Raw genomic sequence first — 15,340 nt, 5'->3', positions numbered from 1 at the left:
CATAGTATATAGCAGCCATGTAGTATATAACGCAGCCCACGCAGTATGTAACATTGCCCACATAGCATATAACACTGCCCACGTAGTAGATAGCAGCCATGTAGTATATAATGCAGCCCACGCAGTATGTAACACAGCCCATGTAGTATATAGCAATGTGGGCACTATATGCGCGGTTAAAAAAGACTTAAAATATAAAATAACCATATACTCACCTTCCGTAGGCCCCTTGTAGTGCTGGCGCCTGTGTGCGGTGCACGCAGCAGCTTCTGGTCCCAGGGTTGGTATGAGCGCAGGACCTGTGATGATGTAGCGGTCACATGACCGTGACGTCATGGCAGGTCCTTCTCGCATAGCATCCTTGGCACTGGACCCTGCCGCTTGCACTGCTGAGGACAGCGGGTGACGTTGGAGGGTGAGAATAACCTTTTTTTTATTATTATTATTATTATTATTATTATTATTATTTGTAACATTAGATCTTTTTACTATTGATGCTGCATACACAGCATCAATAGTAAAAATTTGGTCACACAGGGTTAATAGCTGCGTTAACTGAGTGCATTACACCGCGGTCCGTTAACACTGGAATTAACCCTGTGTGAGCGCTCAGCGCTGACTGCAGGGCAGTAAAGCAGCGGCCATTTCGCTGCCAGACTATGGCCGTCGCTGATTGGGCGTTTTGCCACGACCAAATCAGCGACTTGGATTTCCATGACACAGAGGCCGCGACCAATGAATATCTGTGACCCTTGGGCAATTACATAGTATGTGTGTGTATATGTATGTATGTATATGTATATGTATATGTATATGTATATGTATATGTATATATATATATATATATATATATATATATATATATATATATATATATATATACACTAGATGGCAGCCCGATTCTAAAGAATCGGGAGTCTAGAATCCATATATACTTTATTTATTCAAATGTAAGAATAATACAATTAATAAATAATAGTAAGAAAGAACAAAAATAATAGGCAGTATATGGAGAAAACGCCAAACAAAAGTTCAAAATTGGTGTGAAAATGTCACTGAACCACTTCACAACTAAATATATATAGTTTTGGTAAATGGTATTATCATTTTTTTGACGAAATTCGGCAGGAGCTTGAAGAGCAACGTCACTGGGCCCGCCTCCACGCAGTAGAAACTTGCTGTGAGGTAAAAATTCAAAAATCACACCAAAATGGCGGGCGGAGTGTGTCACAGTACGGCACGTTTCTGATTGGTCGCTCGCAGCAGGCGGCAACCAATCAGACACTGGACACTGTTGACGTCACTTATCTCCGGACATTAGCTCCGGACATTAGCTCCGGACATTAGCTCCGGACAGGAAGTTGGCACAAATTGCAGGAAGTAGTATTCTAGGCAATTATATATTAGATATATAATTATTTTATGCTGCTGGAGTATAAGATCTGTCTGATATTTTATGTTTGACACTTTAAAGGATTGTGACTTTTAGCGCTTTTAAGAGGTGCAAATAAAGACAAAAAAAATGAACATCTTTTACTTTTTTACTTTTGCACATAATTCCACACACCTCTTCTTCCCCCGTCCAACCAGTTTTGAAGATTTTGGTACAAAAACCAGCAATGAAGACCATAAGACAGAAGATCCGCTTAAACTTGAATCTGCCCCTTTAGGTTTCTATCTGTCCATTATAATTGCATACATTGTAGTACAAGGAATAAGGTGTGTAGGGTTTGTTTTTTTTTTTGTTTTTTTTTATATTTACAATGGTAACCAGGGTAAACATCGGGTTACTAAGCGCGGCCCTGCGCTTAGTAACCCGACATTTACCCTGGTTACCAGTGAAGACATCGCTGAATCGGTGTCACACACGCCGATTCAGCGATGTCTGCAGGAGATCCAGCGACAAAATAAAGTTCTGGACTTTCTGCGCCGACCAACGATGTCCCAGCAGGATCCAGATCGCTGCTGTCTGTCAAACACAACGATATCGCTATCCAGGACGCTGCAACGTCACGGATCGCTAGCGATATCGTTCAGTGTGACGGTACCTTTAGGGTTAGGATCCCTTTAGGGATAGGGTTAGGATCCCTTTAGGGTTAGGATCCATAGGGATCCTACCCCTAACTCTAACACTAGGTATTTCTGTTTATAGTGGGTTTTTTACTTGATTTTGATGATTGGCAGCTGTCACACACTTCTCAGCATGCGTTTTAAAAACGCAAACGCAGGCAAAAACGCATGTAAACGCGTCAAAACGCTGCACTTTTTTTTTCACATGCAAAAATGCATGCGTCAAAAAAACGCAGCGTTTGCACGCATTTACATGCGTTTTTTTCACCACATGCGTTTGCGTTTAAAACGCTGCATTTTTAAACACAAATGTGAAACCAGCCTAGTACAGTAAACAGTAGGGACAGTGACTTGTTACCCGAGATCTCAGAAGAAGGAAATCCTGCCTGTGGTTTGGAATGGGTTAATACGATCCTTCTTTTTCTAGTAGCCATGAAGCTGGTATCCAGTGGCCCCCTAATTATCCCCAGCCAAGCAGCGGGCACCCAGTTCAGCATCACTGGTAGTCCTGCCCTGGCAACCAGAAACACACAGGGCAAGTTTGGGCTTGTCTGAGTAGCAGTGCCTGTAGTCACAGGACAATATCCTTGTCAGACAAGAACTCTGCTTCCCTCAGCCGGTGACAGCTGCAGCGGAGACGGGACCCAGCTGTCTGCAGACCCTGCGAGACCCCTGGAGCTGGTAGGCATGCAGTGTGGGGGGCAGCATAGATCTACCCTGTCCTGCACCATCTATATAATCAGCGTTGTATGCCGTCCTCTAATACTATTATTCCTATGAGGAAAGCATTTAAGAACATAGGTATTTTCTCCATATGGATCAATATGACTGCCTATGGTATTAATTGCTGAATATTTAATGCGAAAAACATCTATTTTTGTATTCCAGCCGTATAATTCTTCAGTTCTCCTTTTAACTGATTTTACATAGTCTTTTTGTTATGGGTGTTTTTTTTTGTTTTTTTCCCACCCTTTTGCAGATTGGCTTCAGAGAGACCATTTTCCTTCCTGTGTGTAAGAGACCTATAAACCATGTGAAGGATCAGGAATGCTTTGATAACTATATCTCCATAAAGCTAAATGCAAACTTCTAGAATGTAATTAAACCAGCAAGTGACTAGAGCTCTTATTAAGTGTGATTACATCTCAGTTTATAGACCTCTTCTTCTTCTTCTTCTTCTGCAGGAAATTTTCCAATGATTAGTGACGATTTGGTGAATTCATACCATCTTCTGCTCTGTGCCTTGGACCTTGTTTTTGGGAATGCTTTACTATGTCCAAACCGCCGAGACCTCCTGAACCCCAACTTCCAAGGTAAGGCATCTGTAAAAGAAATAAACACTGATTAAAAAGTGATTCCTTTAAGACCTATCAATATCTTATGCTATAAATGGGGTACTTGCATGAATTCATCACCAGAACCAACATCAGTACATGAACACAGCTCTAGAACCACCATTAGTACGTGATTACATTACCCCACTTAGTACAGTGATCGATTACTGATGAGACAAATATACCTTTACATCCAGCTGCTTTACAGGTGATGTCTTCTGTGATTGGAGTCAGTCTCATCCCATTTGTCTCCATGTAGATGCTATGATGAGATTTCATGCCCTCAACTCTTCTCAACTCAATGTTATTTTTATTCATTGAGCATTATCATATCTCCCATGCTGCACTCCTGACTAAATAATTGCCACTCACTGTATTTCATGTTATGATTCAGTGACCTTGGAGCCGCATGGAACTTTCTCTGGAGTTGGTGGAAACTATACTGACCGCAAATCCTGAACTTATCACCGCAACTAGAAGTAGCCGTGGGGTGTGTCTAACAAATCCTTGACACCTCGACACAGCCGGAGGACTAAATACCCCTATAGATAAAAATAGGAATACTACCTTGCCTCAGAGCAGAACCCCAAAGGATAGGCAGCCCCCCACAAATATTGATTGTGAGTAGTAGAGGAAAAAGACACACACAGGCAGGAAACAGGATTTAGCAAGAGGCCACTCTAGCTAAAATAGGAAAGGATAGGATAGAATACTAAGCGGTCAGTATTAAAACCCTTCCAAAAATATCCACAGCAGAAAATACAAAAAACTCCACCATCTAACTAAAGATGTGGAGCGTATATCTGCAACTCCAGAGAATCCAGCAAGACAGAGAAAAACACTGACTCAATCTAAGCTGGACAAGAGAAAACAAATGAATAGCCCAGAATTATTAAGCACACAGCATGTGTGCCACTGAAACAAAAACCAGACACTTATCTTTGCTGAAATGGCAGCAAGGCTGGAGGAACCAGACAAAGATCCAAAACCTCCCAGAACCATGGACAACTGGTAAGGACTAATGAATCCTGCACACCTAAATATCCCAGTCAGAACTGCAATCAGCAGATACACCTGGCCAGGACTGCGACTCAGGGACAACTGCATTCCCACCTACAACCACTGGAGGGAGCCCAAAAGCAGAATTCACAATTTCATCCTCAAAATATGACTCCCTCCACACTGCCTCTCTGATGCATGATCGTGTCCTCCCTTATGGGTCATGACTGTCCTTCCTTACAAAACTTGGCCTCCATGCTGATACCTCTCGACACTGTCCACCCCACCTCCGCACACTCCCACCTCTTCATACTGTGCCCTCACTTTACTGACTCCATAATGTTACCTCCTCCATACTCCTACCTTTCCACGTGTTCCTCCCACACTGCCCCTCTCAATAATGTCCCATAGTACTTCACCCACCAGGTGACTGGTCCACATCTTGGATGGGTATGGGAGAATCCTCCTGTTACATGCACTGGTCTTCACTATAAAGCTGACAGGAATAGTGCATGCTGCCATAGGCTCCCTGTCAGAGTCCTCTCACCCAGCTAACCAGTTGTCTTGATTTGCAGTTATGAGGTGCAAACACCTCAAAATGTATCTGAAAAAGGCCTTTCAGGAGGTTGATGTCTTGGCTGTAACTCTTTTTCCAGAAGCGAGGCTGCTTGTTTTTTTTTTTTTTTTGTTTTTTTTTCTACACAAACCTTGGGTCCTTGTGGACAATGGCTGATTTGCGCGAACATTGGTCAGTGTGCAGTCACGTTGACTCAAAGTACATTGGTCTGAACCTAGGCCCAAGGATTAAGGAGGGTTTACACCAACAAAACGGCAAATTACTTCACCACCGACCATTAAAATGGAATAGCCGATTTGCACAGGCAGACCGCTCTCAGATATGCACGAGGGGTCATGGGGCGCTTAGTGTGCATAGGCTGCCATTTTTCTCGACAGCATGTGTCCTGTTTAGACAGGTTGTTGTGCTGCCAAGAACAAAGATATCTTGTGGAGCATAAAATGTCATTTCACCCGACTAATGACTACTTTGCTCTTTCATCAGGCGACGGGCTTCCTGTTTAGGAACGGTCATTCACGACAATTTCGTAGGGGAAATGGGCCATTAGCTGCCAATGCTATACATTTATTCCGGAGTACGTAAAGGAGTAAATTACTGGCCCAAGTTCCTAATTTCACGATCTTTTGATTATAATATATTTATGCAGCTAACCAGTGGGCTCTGTCAGGGGCGAAAAAGGAGGGTCTCCGGACCCGATCAGTCAGAACACTGCTCTGCGTGTACAAAGTGGTATATGAGACCCCTATCTGTGAGAGCCTGGTGGAGCCGCATGTACGACCTTGGTCAGAGGACCCGTCTACATATGAAGACAATTATCCTCACAATTTTCCATTGAGTCAGCAATTCCCCCTTTTTTTTTTTTTTTCTTTCTTTCTTTTGTGGAGTATGAAATTTTATTGCAGGTTTGATTTAAATGGAGAAATAAAATCCTCCGAAACCTGTGGCCTTCAGTCGTAATGATCAGGTAAATTCCTTTTATCCTCTTACTTTATTGATGTGGTTCAGGTTTTGACAGTGATAGACCATTTGTACACTGATCAGACCTCTGTGTGCGTTAGATCTGGGACTGTTTCCGTATTTTTGTGACCCAGTGTTAGAACACATGACCTATAACTATTACACTCCTATCTGTGTGATATAGAAGGTCCGAACGGCCTTGCTGCCTGTGCCGGTAGAGTATGGGAAGCCCAGAGAGACGGAGGGCATAGACCACGGTAGAAATCTGGGAGGAAATAAGTCATGAAGCTCAATCGTAGAGAAGGGTTGCTGCGGGGGATGGCACACTTTAGAGTGGGCGCGCTGGAGAGGGGGCACGGTGCTTATGTGCGATTGTTCCAGAAGGAACATCTAGGAGCAGTAGCCACATTTTCTTGGTTCGATATAGGAAGACTCCTCTTATTTATAAACCACTAACTGGAGACTATAGTGAAGTTCTGACTATTCATGAAATGGCTCCATATTATATACTAGATGATGGCCCGATTCTAACGCATCGGGTATTCTAGAATATGTATGTCCACGTAGTATATTGCCCAGCCACGTAGTATATTGCCCAGCGACGTAGTATACAGCACAGAGCCACTTAGTATATTGCCCAGCCCACGTAGTATATTGCCCAGCCCACGTAGTATATTGCCCAGTCAGGTTTGTCAGTTTAAAAAATAAAAAATAAACATATACTCCCCTTTCCGAGGGCCCCTTGTAATCCACGGCAGCTTCTGGTCCCAGGGTTGGTATGAGCGCAGGACCTGTGATGACGTCGCGCTCACATGACCGTGACATCATGGCAGGTCCTTGTTGCGCAGGGCCTGTGATGATGTCGTGGTCACATGACCGTGACGTCATGGCAGGTCCTTCTCCCATACCATCTTTGCCACCGGAACCTGCAACGGAAGATGGCGGCCGGCACGAGCGACTACGGAGGGTGAGTATCGCAGGTTTTTTTAAAATGATTTTTAACATTACATTTTTTACTATTGATTTCGCATAGGCAGCGTCAATAGTAAAAAGTTCGGGACACACAGGGTTAATAGCGGCGGTAACGTAGTGCGTTACCCGCGGCATAATGCGGTCCGTTACCGCCGGCATTAACCCTGTGTTAGCGGTGACCGGAGGGGAGTATGCGGGCGACAGGCACTGACTGCGGGGAGTAAGGAGCGGCCATTTTCTTCCGGACTGTGCCTGTCGCTGGTTGGTCGCGACAGCCATGACAGGCAGCTGGCGAGACCAATCAGCGAATGAATAAACGTGACAGACAGACGGAAGGGCAGACGGAAGTGACCCTTAGACAACTATATAGTAGACTAGATGGTGGCCCGATTCGAACGCATCGGGTATTCTAGAATATGCATGGCCACGTATATTGCCCAGCGACGTAGATATTGCCCAGCCACATAGTATATTGCCCAGCCACGTAGTATATTGCCCAGCCACGTAGTATATTGCCCAGCCACGTAGTATATTGCACAGCGACGTAGTATATTGCACAGCGACGTAGTATATTGCCCAGCCACGTAGTATATTGCCCAGCCACGTAGTATATTGCCCAGCCACGTAGTATATTGCCCAGCGACGTAGTATATTGCCCAGTCACGTAGTATATTGCACAGCGACGTAGTATATTGCCCAGCCACGTAGTATATTGCCCAGCCACGTAGTATATTGCCCAGCCACATAGTATATTGCACAGCGACGTAGTATATTGCCCAGTCACGTAGTATATTGCCCAGCCACATAGTATATTGCCCAGCCACGTAGTATATTGCACAGCGACGTAGTATATTGCCCAGTCACGTAGTATATTGCACAGCGACGTAGTATATTGCCCAGCCACGTAGTATATTGCCCAGCCACGTAGTATATTGCCCAGCCACATAGTATATTGCACAGCGACGTAGTATATTGCCCAGTCACGTAGTATATTGCCCAGCCATATAGTATATTGCCCAGCTACGTAGTATATAACATTGGCCACGCACTATATAGCACAGCCCACGGAGTATATCACACAGCCCACGGAGTATATAACACTGCCTATGTAGTATATAGCAGCCACGCGGTATCTAACACAGGCCACGTAGTATACAGCAGTGTGGGCACCATATCCCTGTTAAAAAAAATAATTAAAGTAATATTATATATACTCACCCTCCAGCGGGATCCACCGAAGCTCCGGCGATACGCTCACACCTGCCGCCATCTTCTGTTCCCAGGATGCACTGCGAAATTACCCAGATGACTTAGCGGTCTCGCGAGACCGCTAAGTATTCTGGGTAATTTCGCAATGCATCTATGAGAATGGAAGATGGCGGAGGCTGCGCGCGGCTCAGCGGACAACGGAGGGTGAGTATAGCAGGTTTTTTGTTTTTTTATTTTTAACATGACATTTTTTTACTATTGATGCCGCATAGGCAGCATCAGTAGTAAAAGGTTGGGGACACACAGGGTTAATAGCAGCGGTAACGGAGTGCGTTACACGACGGGTTAAGTAAAATTGGACTTAACATACCAGCACATCAATGTCTACACAAACCATCAAAAGGCGTTTTCTCAACACTGGGCTATGGGGCTATGAGCCAGATGTCCCACTACAGGTGTCCATTGACCTCAAGCCAACCATCGCTCTCAAAGGCCATCATGGTGCAGAGGGAAACGGCAATGGGGTCTGGAATGGAGGACTAATCCTTTCCGAGAGGAGTCTTGGATGCAATGAAAGTCGAAGATTGGTCTGAAGACCACATGGGCATAGCCTTGAGGATGAGACCTCACACTGGTCCTTCTCCCTGTTCTTATGGTGTGGGGTAGCTTAATGGCCAGCAGCCGGATCCCTCTAGTCTTCAGTCTAGGTGCACTAACAGCTCGGCTTTACATTGATATAGTTGAGGAACCAGCAGTACGTCCCTCAGACGACCATTATTAACCTCACTGATGGCAGCCGCGGTGTGCAAGTCCGGGGATTTCTACACATGGCTCTTTCTTGCTATAAATCGAGATGTTTAGAAATTTTTATTTCCATTTTTTTATCATTTACACATTCTTACCACGTCTGTCCATCATGTGTTCATTACTGAATTACAGATTGTTTATTAATGGTTTGAGACCAATCTGATAACAGATTCACGTAACACCTGGCAATAAACAAGTGAGTTGGTCGTCATAAGCAGGGAGAATCTCCCAAAGCCTGGGAAAGCACCAGATCAGACTCCTTGCAGCTTTCCTGTAGGTCTGTCTGCAGTAATTTACGTCTTCTGTGAAATCGACTTATCTGCCTCCTCTTCTTCCTGCAGGCCTTCCTGAGGATTTCGGCAGTAAAGACTTCAAACCTCCCTCTGAGCCTCCCTGCATCATCGAAACCCTCTGCTGCCTCCACCAAGGCTTACTTCTGGAAGTCAAAGGCATTAAAGAACACTTCTGGAAGCCGTACATACATAGGCTGTTTGATAAAAAGGTACCGCTGTCACCTGGTGTTGGAAATCAGACGCTGATTTATTTCATGGGTAGAGATTAAAATGGAGCTGGGGCCAGGACAAAAGATTACCGGGGTCTGACCATTGTGGTTAATGTACAGTTGTTGTTTCCTGAAACATTAGGAAGTTAGTCTGAAGAAACAAAAACAATAATCCCCAGTGTGAAAAATTGCAAGATTTCTAGCTTTTATTTTAGGTAATAAATCATGATCTAAAACGTAGAATAATACAATAAACTGAAACATCTGATTGAAACAATGGGTCACTTTCTTATTGTAGCCTGCGCCTGTAGTTTACAACCTTCTAATCCTTTGCTGCAGTAACTCTAGTATTGACAGAGATGAGGACAGGAATAAGATTGTTTTCGATCCCACAGGTCCTCAAAGGAAAATCTGAGTCACTTACAGGATTTTTGGACCCAGGAAATTTTGCAGACAGTTTGTAAGTTTTAATTTCTTCTTCCATGTGGTCTTTAGTAGTCACCGTATCAGTCAGTACATGTAATCTTCTGCAGGAAAGCCATCAAAAAGACCTACGAAGTGTTTGTCCTGTCTGCTGGTCACCTGGACGAGCGTGTCTTCCTGGAAGATGCGGAGGAAGAGATTGGAAGCGTAGGCCATTGTCTAAATCCTGAGCTGGGAGCGGAGTCCTCCGAGAGGGCGCAGGTGTCCTACCATTTACAGCAGCACTTCGACAGGGTAAATATGGCAGCTAGTGGGCGAGGTGGAGGCTTTATGAACGGGACGTAAGGGAGTGTGTGCTACTCGCAAAGTGGGGGACTAAAAACTGAATGTGGGGTCTATCATATAGGCTTGCATAGATCCTGCAGGGGTGTCAGTCTGCAGATGAGTTCCTCCAGTTGAACCATAGCACCGCCATCCCTCCTTTCCCTGCCGGCTGTAGTAAGGACTAGTGATGAGCGAATGTACTCGTTACTCGAGATTTTCCGAGCACGCTTGGGTGACCTCCAAGTATTTTTTTAGTGCTCGGAGTTTTAGTTTTTCTTGCCCCAGCTGAATGATTTACATCTGTTAGCCAGCATAAGTATATGTGGGGGGTGCCTGGTTGCTAGGGAATCCCCACATGTACTTATGCTGGCTAACAGATGTAAATCATTCAGCTGCGGCAAGAAAAACGAAATCTCCGAGCACTAAAATATACTCTGAGGACACCCGACCATGCTCGAGAAATTTCGAGTAACGAGTATATTCGCTCATAACTAGTAAGGACATGTATGGAAGAAGAGCCGCCATCCCTCCTTTCCCTGCTGGCTGTAGTAAGGACATGTATGGAGGAGCCGCCATCCCTCCTTTCCCTGCCGGCTGTAGTAAGGACATGTATGGAGGAGCCGCCATCCCTCCTTTCCCTGCCGGCTGTAGTAAGGACCTGTATGGAAGAGCCGCCATCCCTCCTTTCCCTGCCGGCTGTAGTAAGTACATGTATGGAAGAGCCGCCATCCCTCTTTTCCCTGCCGGCTGTAGTAAGGACATGTATGGATGAGCCGCCATCCCTCCTTTCCCTGCCGGCTGTAGTAAGTACATGTATGGAAGAAGAGCCGCCATCCCTCCTTTCCCTGCCGGCTGTAGTAAGGACATGTATGGAAGAAGAGCCGCCATCCCTCCTTTCCCTGCCGGCTGTAGTAAGGACATGTATGGAAGAGCCGCCATCCCTCCTTTCCCTGCCGGCTGTAGTAAGGACATGTATGGATGAGCCGCCATCCCTCCTTTCCCTGCCGGCTGTAGTAAGTACATGTATGGAGGAGGAGCCGCCATCCCTCCTTTCCCTGCCGGCTGTAGTAAGGACATGTATGGAGAAGCCGCCATCCCTCCTTTCCCTGCCGGCTGTAGTAAGGACATGTATGGAAGAAGAGCCGCCATCCCTCCTTTCCCTGCCGGCTGTAGTAAGGACATGTATGGAGGAGCCGCCATCCCTCCTTTCCCTGCCGGCTGTAGTAAGGACATGTATGGAAGAGCCGCCATCCCTCCTTTCCCTGCCGGCTGTAGTAAGGACATGTATGGAAGAGCCGCCATCCCTCCTTTCCCTGCCGGCTGTAGTAAGGACATGTATGGAAGAGTCGCCATCCCTCCTTTCCCTGCCGGCTGTAGTAAGGACATGTATGGAGAAGCCGCCATCCCTCCTTTCCCTGCCGGCTGTAGTAAGGACATGTATGGAAGAAGAGCCGCCATCCCTCCTTTCCCTGCCGGCTGTAGTAAGGACCTGTATGGAGGAGCCGCCATCCCTCCTTTCCCTGCCGGCTGTAGTAAGGACATGTATGGAGGAGCCGCCATCCCTCCTTTCCCCGCCGGCTGTAGTAAGGACCTGTATGGAGGAGCCGCCATCCCTCCTTTCCCTGCCGGCTGTAGTAAGTACATGTATGGAGGAGGAGCTGCCATCCCTCCTTTCCCTGCCGGCTGTAGTAAGTACATGTATGGAAGAAGAGCCGCCATCCCTCCTTTCCCTGCCGGCTGTAGTAAGGACCTGTATGGAGGAGCCGCCATCCCATACAACCCAAATTTAATTCTCGCACGTTGCAGATATCGTCTGTGAGTGGCATAATATTTGTCTGCGTGATGTTTTTTGGGCCTTTCCCATCAGAATCCTCCTAATAATTGGTCTGTAGCACATGACATAAGGCGCTGGCTTCCTCCGTTCACTCCTTTTCTCTGCAGATGAAGTCGTTACGGATCTCGACTCCCCTCACCAGCCTGAAGTACGTGAAGGAGAGCGCTTCCTTCCAGACGCCAGTCTCCAGCGCCACACACTGCCTCAGTCGCCTCTTTGCCGTTCTGTCTGGTCTGAAAGCCGCCCCCAGTGAGAAGCTGCAGCAGATGCTCAGGTCAGGCTGCATGTCACTGATATGTGAGGAACTGACGTTAGGTCAGATGTGGTAGTTGAGGCGCTTGGTGCAACAGGCAGGGAGCAGCAAGTGAGACAAAAGGGAGGCTCCTGGTGACCGCACTGCGGGGGGGTTGTTTAATTGGGAAGACGGCAGCATTTTGAATTGTATATTTTATCTAATTGTCTGAAATTCATTGGCTGTAAGGTAAAGGGTGAAGAGGAAGTAGCCATATTCATAGTGTTTCCCTGTCTATTGCAGCGCCTGTTCCAGAAACCCCACACAAACCATTACAAAGTGCCTGAAAGAAATGTTTGACGTGTTTTGTGAGCACACGCTGTCCCAAGGTGGGGAGAGCCAGCACTGCAGAGGTAAGGAGATGGGAATATCCAGGGCTTTATGGGTCAGCGCCTTAGAGATGGAACCTGTCATCAGGATATTAGACCGCTAACTGGCGGCTCTGTGACCTGCCTTCACTACCTGAGCTTCTGCGCAGGGGCCATCATTGTCTAGGGGTCTTCTCATTAGAGGTTCCAGGGCCATTGGAGACAAGGGCCTAATATTCTGCTCACTGTCGCGGTCTGGACTTTGGGTGTCAATGTCTCCCTCGTCCACTAGGTGGCACTAGGCACATACAATGGGAAACTGTGCCATTGGCCAGTAACGTGCACTTCACAAAGTGGGGGGTTAATGACAAATTCATTTCTGCTGAATAAGTCTGTACCGGGTAGCAGCTGCTCTCTCCCTGGGAGGACATTGTACAGCACAGAGAACTGTTACGGAGGGCGGAAACTTTTGGTAAGGGTTTGATCACACTGGCTTATAACTCGTGATATTTTTTTTATTTTCTTATGCCTACGTCCAATTATTGGGTCACGAGCACCCATGCAAGTCTGTGCGTGTGAATGAAACATCAGACTGCACTTGGATGTCATCCGAGTGCAGTCCAATGAACGCGCACACACAGACGATGGAGAAATTAAGTTCTCAGCCTTCTCCGCACTTGTGCTGAGATTCTCTCAATGAAGAGAATGAGATCACAGTAAGATGACTCTCGGATCAGACTCTGATTTTTGAGACCACATACGACAGTGTGAACGATCCCTAACAGCCGGGCTCAGATGCTGGTGCAGGGACCTGAAGAATAAATGTCAACTAGTGACCCACCGCAAACCTTTCCAGAAAGCCTGCCTTTTGGGATTGTCACCAGAAGGAATATCTATGACCTGTCCTCAGGATAGGTCCTAGGATGTTGACTACTGGAACCACCACACTTAGCATGGAGCATTACAGTGAACTTAAAGGGATTGTCCAGGAAAGTATTCACCCCCTTGGCATTTTTCGCATTTTGCCACCTTACAACCTGGAATATTCTTCTTCTTTTTGAGAGTTTGCATCCGTTCATGTGGAGAACATGTCTACAACTGTGAACATTCGATTTTATTTTTATTTTGAAGCAAACAAGAAATAGGAAAAAATAACTGAAACGTAACTATTCCCCCCCTAAAGTCAGTACTTTGTAGAGCCTCCTTTTGCAGTAATTACAGCTGGAAGTCTCTTTGGATAAGTCTCTGAGCTTTCCTCCTCTTACCACTGGAATTTTTGCCCATTCCTCAAGACAAAACTGCTCCTGCCCTTTCACGTTAGATGGTTTCCTCTGGTGAACAGCGATCTTCAAGTCTGATCAGAGTCTCACTTGGGTTAAGGTCTGGGCTCATTTTCCCTGCCCCTGCTGCTGAAAAACATCCCCACAGCATGATGCTGCCACCACCATGTTTCACTGTGGTCGTATGGACAGCTACAAATAAGTAAAAAGGGGGTGGAAAATTTTGCAAGCCACTGTATTTCTGTAAAGTAGTTGTCTAACCTTCACACCTTCAGGGGTGGCACTCTCCTGATGGACAGGTGACTACAGTGCCGTTCTGCACAAACGTCTGATGCTGCAAGCAGAGGCAGGGGCTCTGTTGGACGCATCAGTCCTGCTGGCTCAGAAAGCTCAATATCCAAAAGCTTGTAAGCACAGAGCTCTGTGCCGAGGAGACCGGGCCACCGCTAGTGCAGAGGTGGCCGGCAACCATGACAACACATCGTACACAATAGAATTAATAAATGCCACCGTTCGTGGAGAATAATAGGCAAATAGCAAAGTGGATTTGTTTTTTTTTGTTTTTTAGAAACGCTTTTCAAATTAAATATCTTAAGAAGTTGAGCCAACCCCCTTTTTTCCCCAATAATGATGTGCATCATAGTTTTAATATAAACTTTTAATTATTTTCCAGACATTGCAAAGAAATATTTCCGTCTGGCAGAGGCGCTGTACTATAAGGTGGTGGAGTCTGTTGTCGAGCGGGAAAAGAAACGTCTGGGAGATGTGGATCTGTCTGTAAGTGGTGGAAACGTCCACTCTTCAATTTTTTTTTACCCCTAAAATTTTCATTGCCGACCTTTCTCCTACTTTGCACTGATGAGGGGCAAAGAACCTGAAACAGGTGTCGAAAATGGAGGTCTGTTCTTTTTGAAGAGGATACTGGTTTGGCTTCGTGTCTTCAAACCCCCCACTGCACTGTTGGTGGAACAATGGTTAGTCCAGCAGCCCTCCGTCCGACTCTCTGCTATACCGGAGCGCTCGCTCTGCCAAGTGTTCTCTGAGAGAGCCGCTGCCGGACATCTCTGCTGGGGCTCCTCTCCGGGAGAACAAAAAGGATCAGCAAACTAAAGCTGTAAGTGGCAGATGCTGAAGTCAGATGAAGCTGTCTGCCGAATCCATCGATATCAGCGGGTTCGACCGACATTAATCCAATGTGTCTGTTGGGCTCAGTCTGTGGCCAGCATCTTTACCGGGTCAATATTGACTTATAGGTTTGCCCCTCCAGTAGTTGGCACTAAAGACCACCCTGCTCTTTGTATTTATTTGTATAACTCTTTCCTTGCGCCAGCTTGGGGTTGTCAAACTTTATTATAATTTATATTAATTATTATTTATATTATTATTTTTCTTTTTTTAAATGTTGCACAGTTGTGTGCAGGCAGCAATAGACAGTGAGACTATAAAAGAGAC

At 46.0% G+C, this 15,340-nt stretch overlaps 1 protein-coding gene across 2 annotated transcripts in view; it reads left to right on the top strand.

The window, feature by feature from the left end:
• The window catches only part of RBL2 (RB transcriptional corepressor like 2), a 35,187-nt gene that overhangs the window by 6,242 nt on the left and 13,605 nt on the right, over positions 1 to 15,340 (top strand). Inside the window, exons 1-8 of one of the 2 annotated variants that reach the window (XM_069740555.1) lie at positions 2,699 to 2,751; positions 3,255 to 3,383; positions 9,267 to 9,427; positions 9,823 to 9,887; positions 9,961 to 10,144; positions 12,116 to 12,282; positions 12,544 to 12,653; positions 14,562 to 14,665. In XM_069740555.1, the coding sequence (XP_069596656.1) occupies positions 3,266 to 3,383; positions 9,267 to 9,427; positions 9,823 to 9,887; positions 9,961 to 10,144; positions 12,116 to 12,282; positions 12,544 to 12,653; positions 14,562 to 14,665 (909 nt within the window). In that variant the 5' untranslated portion in view covers positions 2,699 to 2,751; positions 3,255 to 3,265. Of the gene's footprint in view, positions 1 to 2,698; positions 2,752 to 3,254; positions 3,384 to 9,266; positions 9,428 to 9,822; positions 9,888 to 9,960; positions 10,145 to 12,115; positions 12,283 to 12,543; positions 12,654 to 14,561; positions 14,666 to 15,340 lie in introns of those variants that run through there. The other variant, XM_069740554.1, reaches the window with a different exon arrangement.

Source organism: Ranitomeya imitator, chromosome 9, assembly GCF_032444005.1.
Source record: "Ranitomeya imitator isolate aRanImi1 chromosome 9, aRanImi1.pri, whole genome shotgun sequence".
Lineage (NCBI taxonomy): Eukaryota > Metazoa > Chordata > Amphibia > Anura > Dendrobatidae > Ranitomeya > Ranitomeya imitator.
The sequence above is the reverse complement of the archived record's forward strand: the minus strand, read 5'-3'. Positions and strand labels throughout refer to the sequence as shown.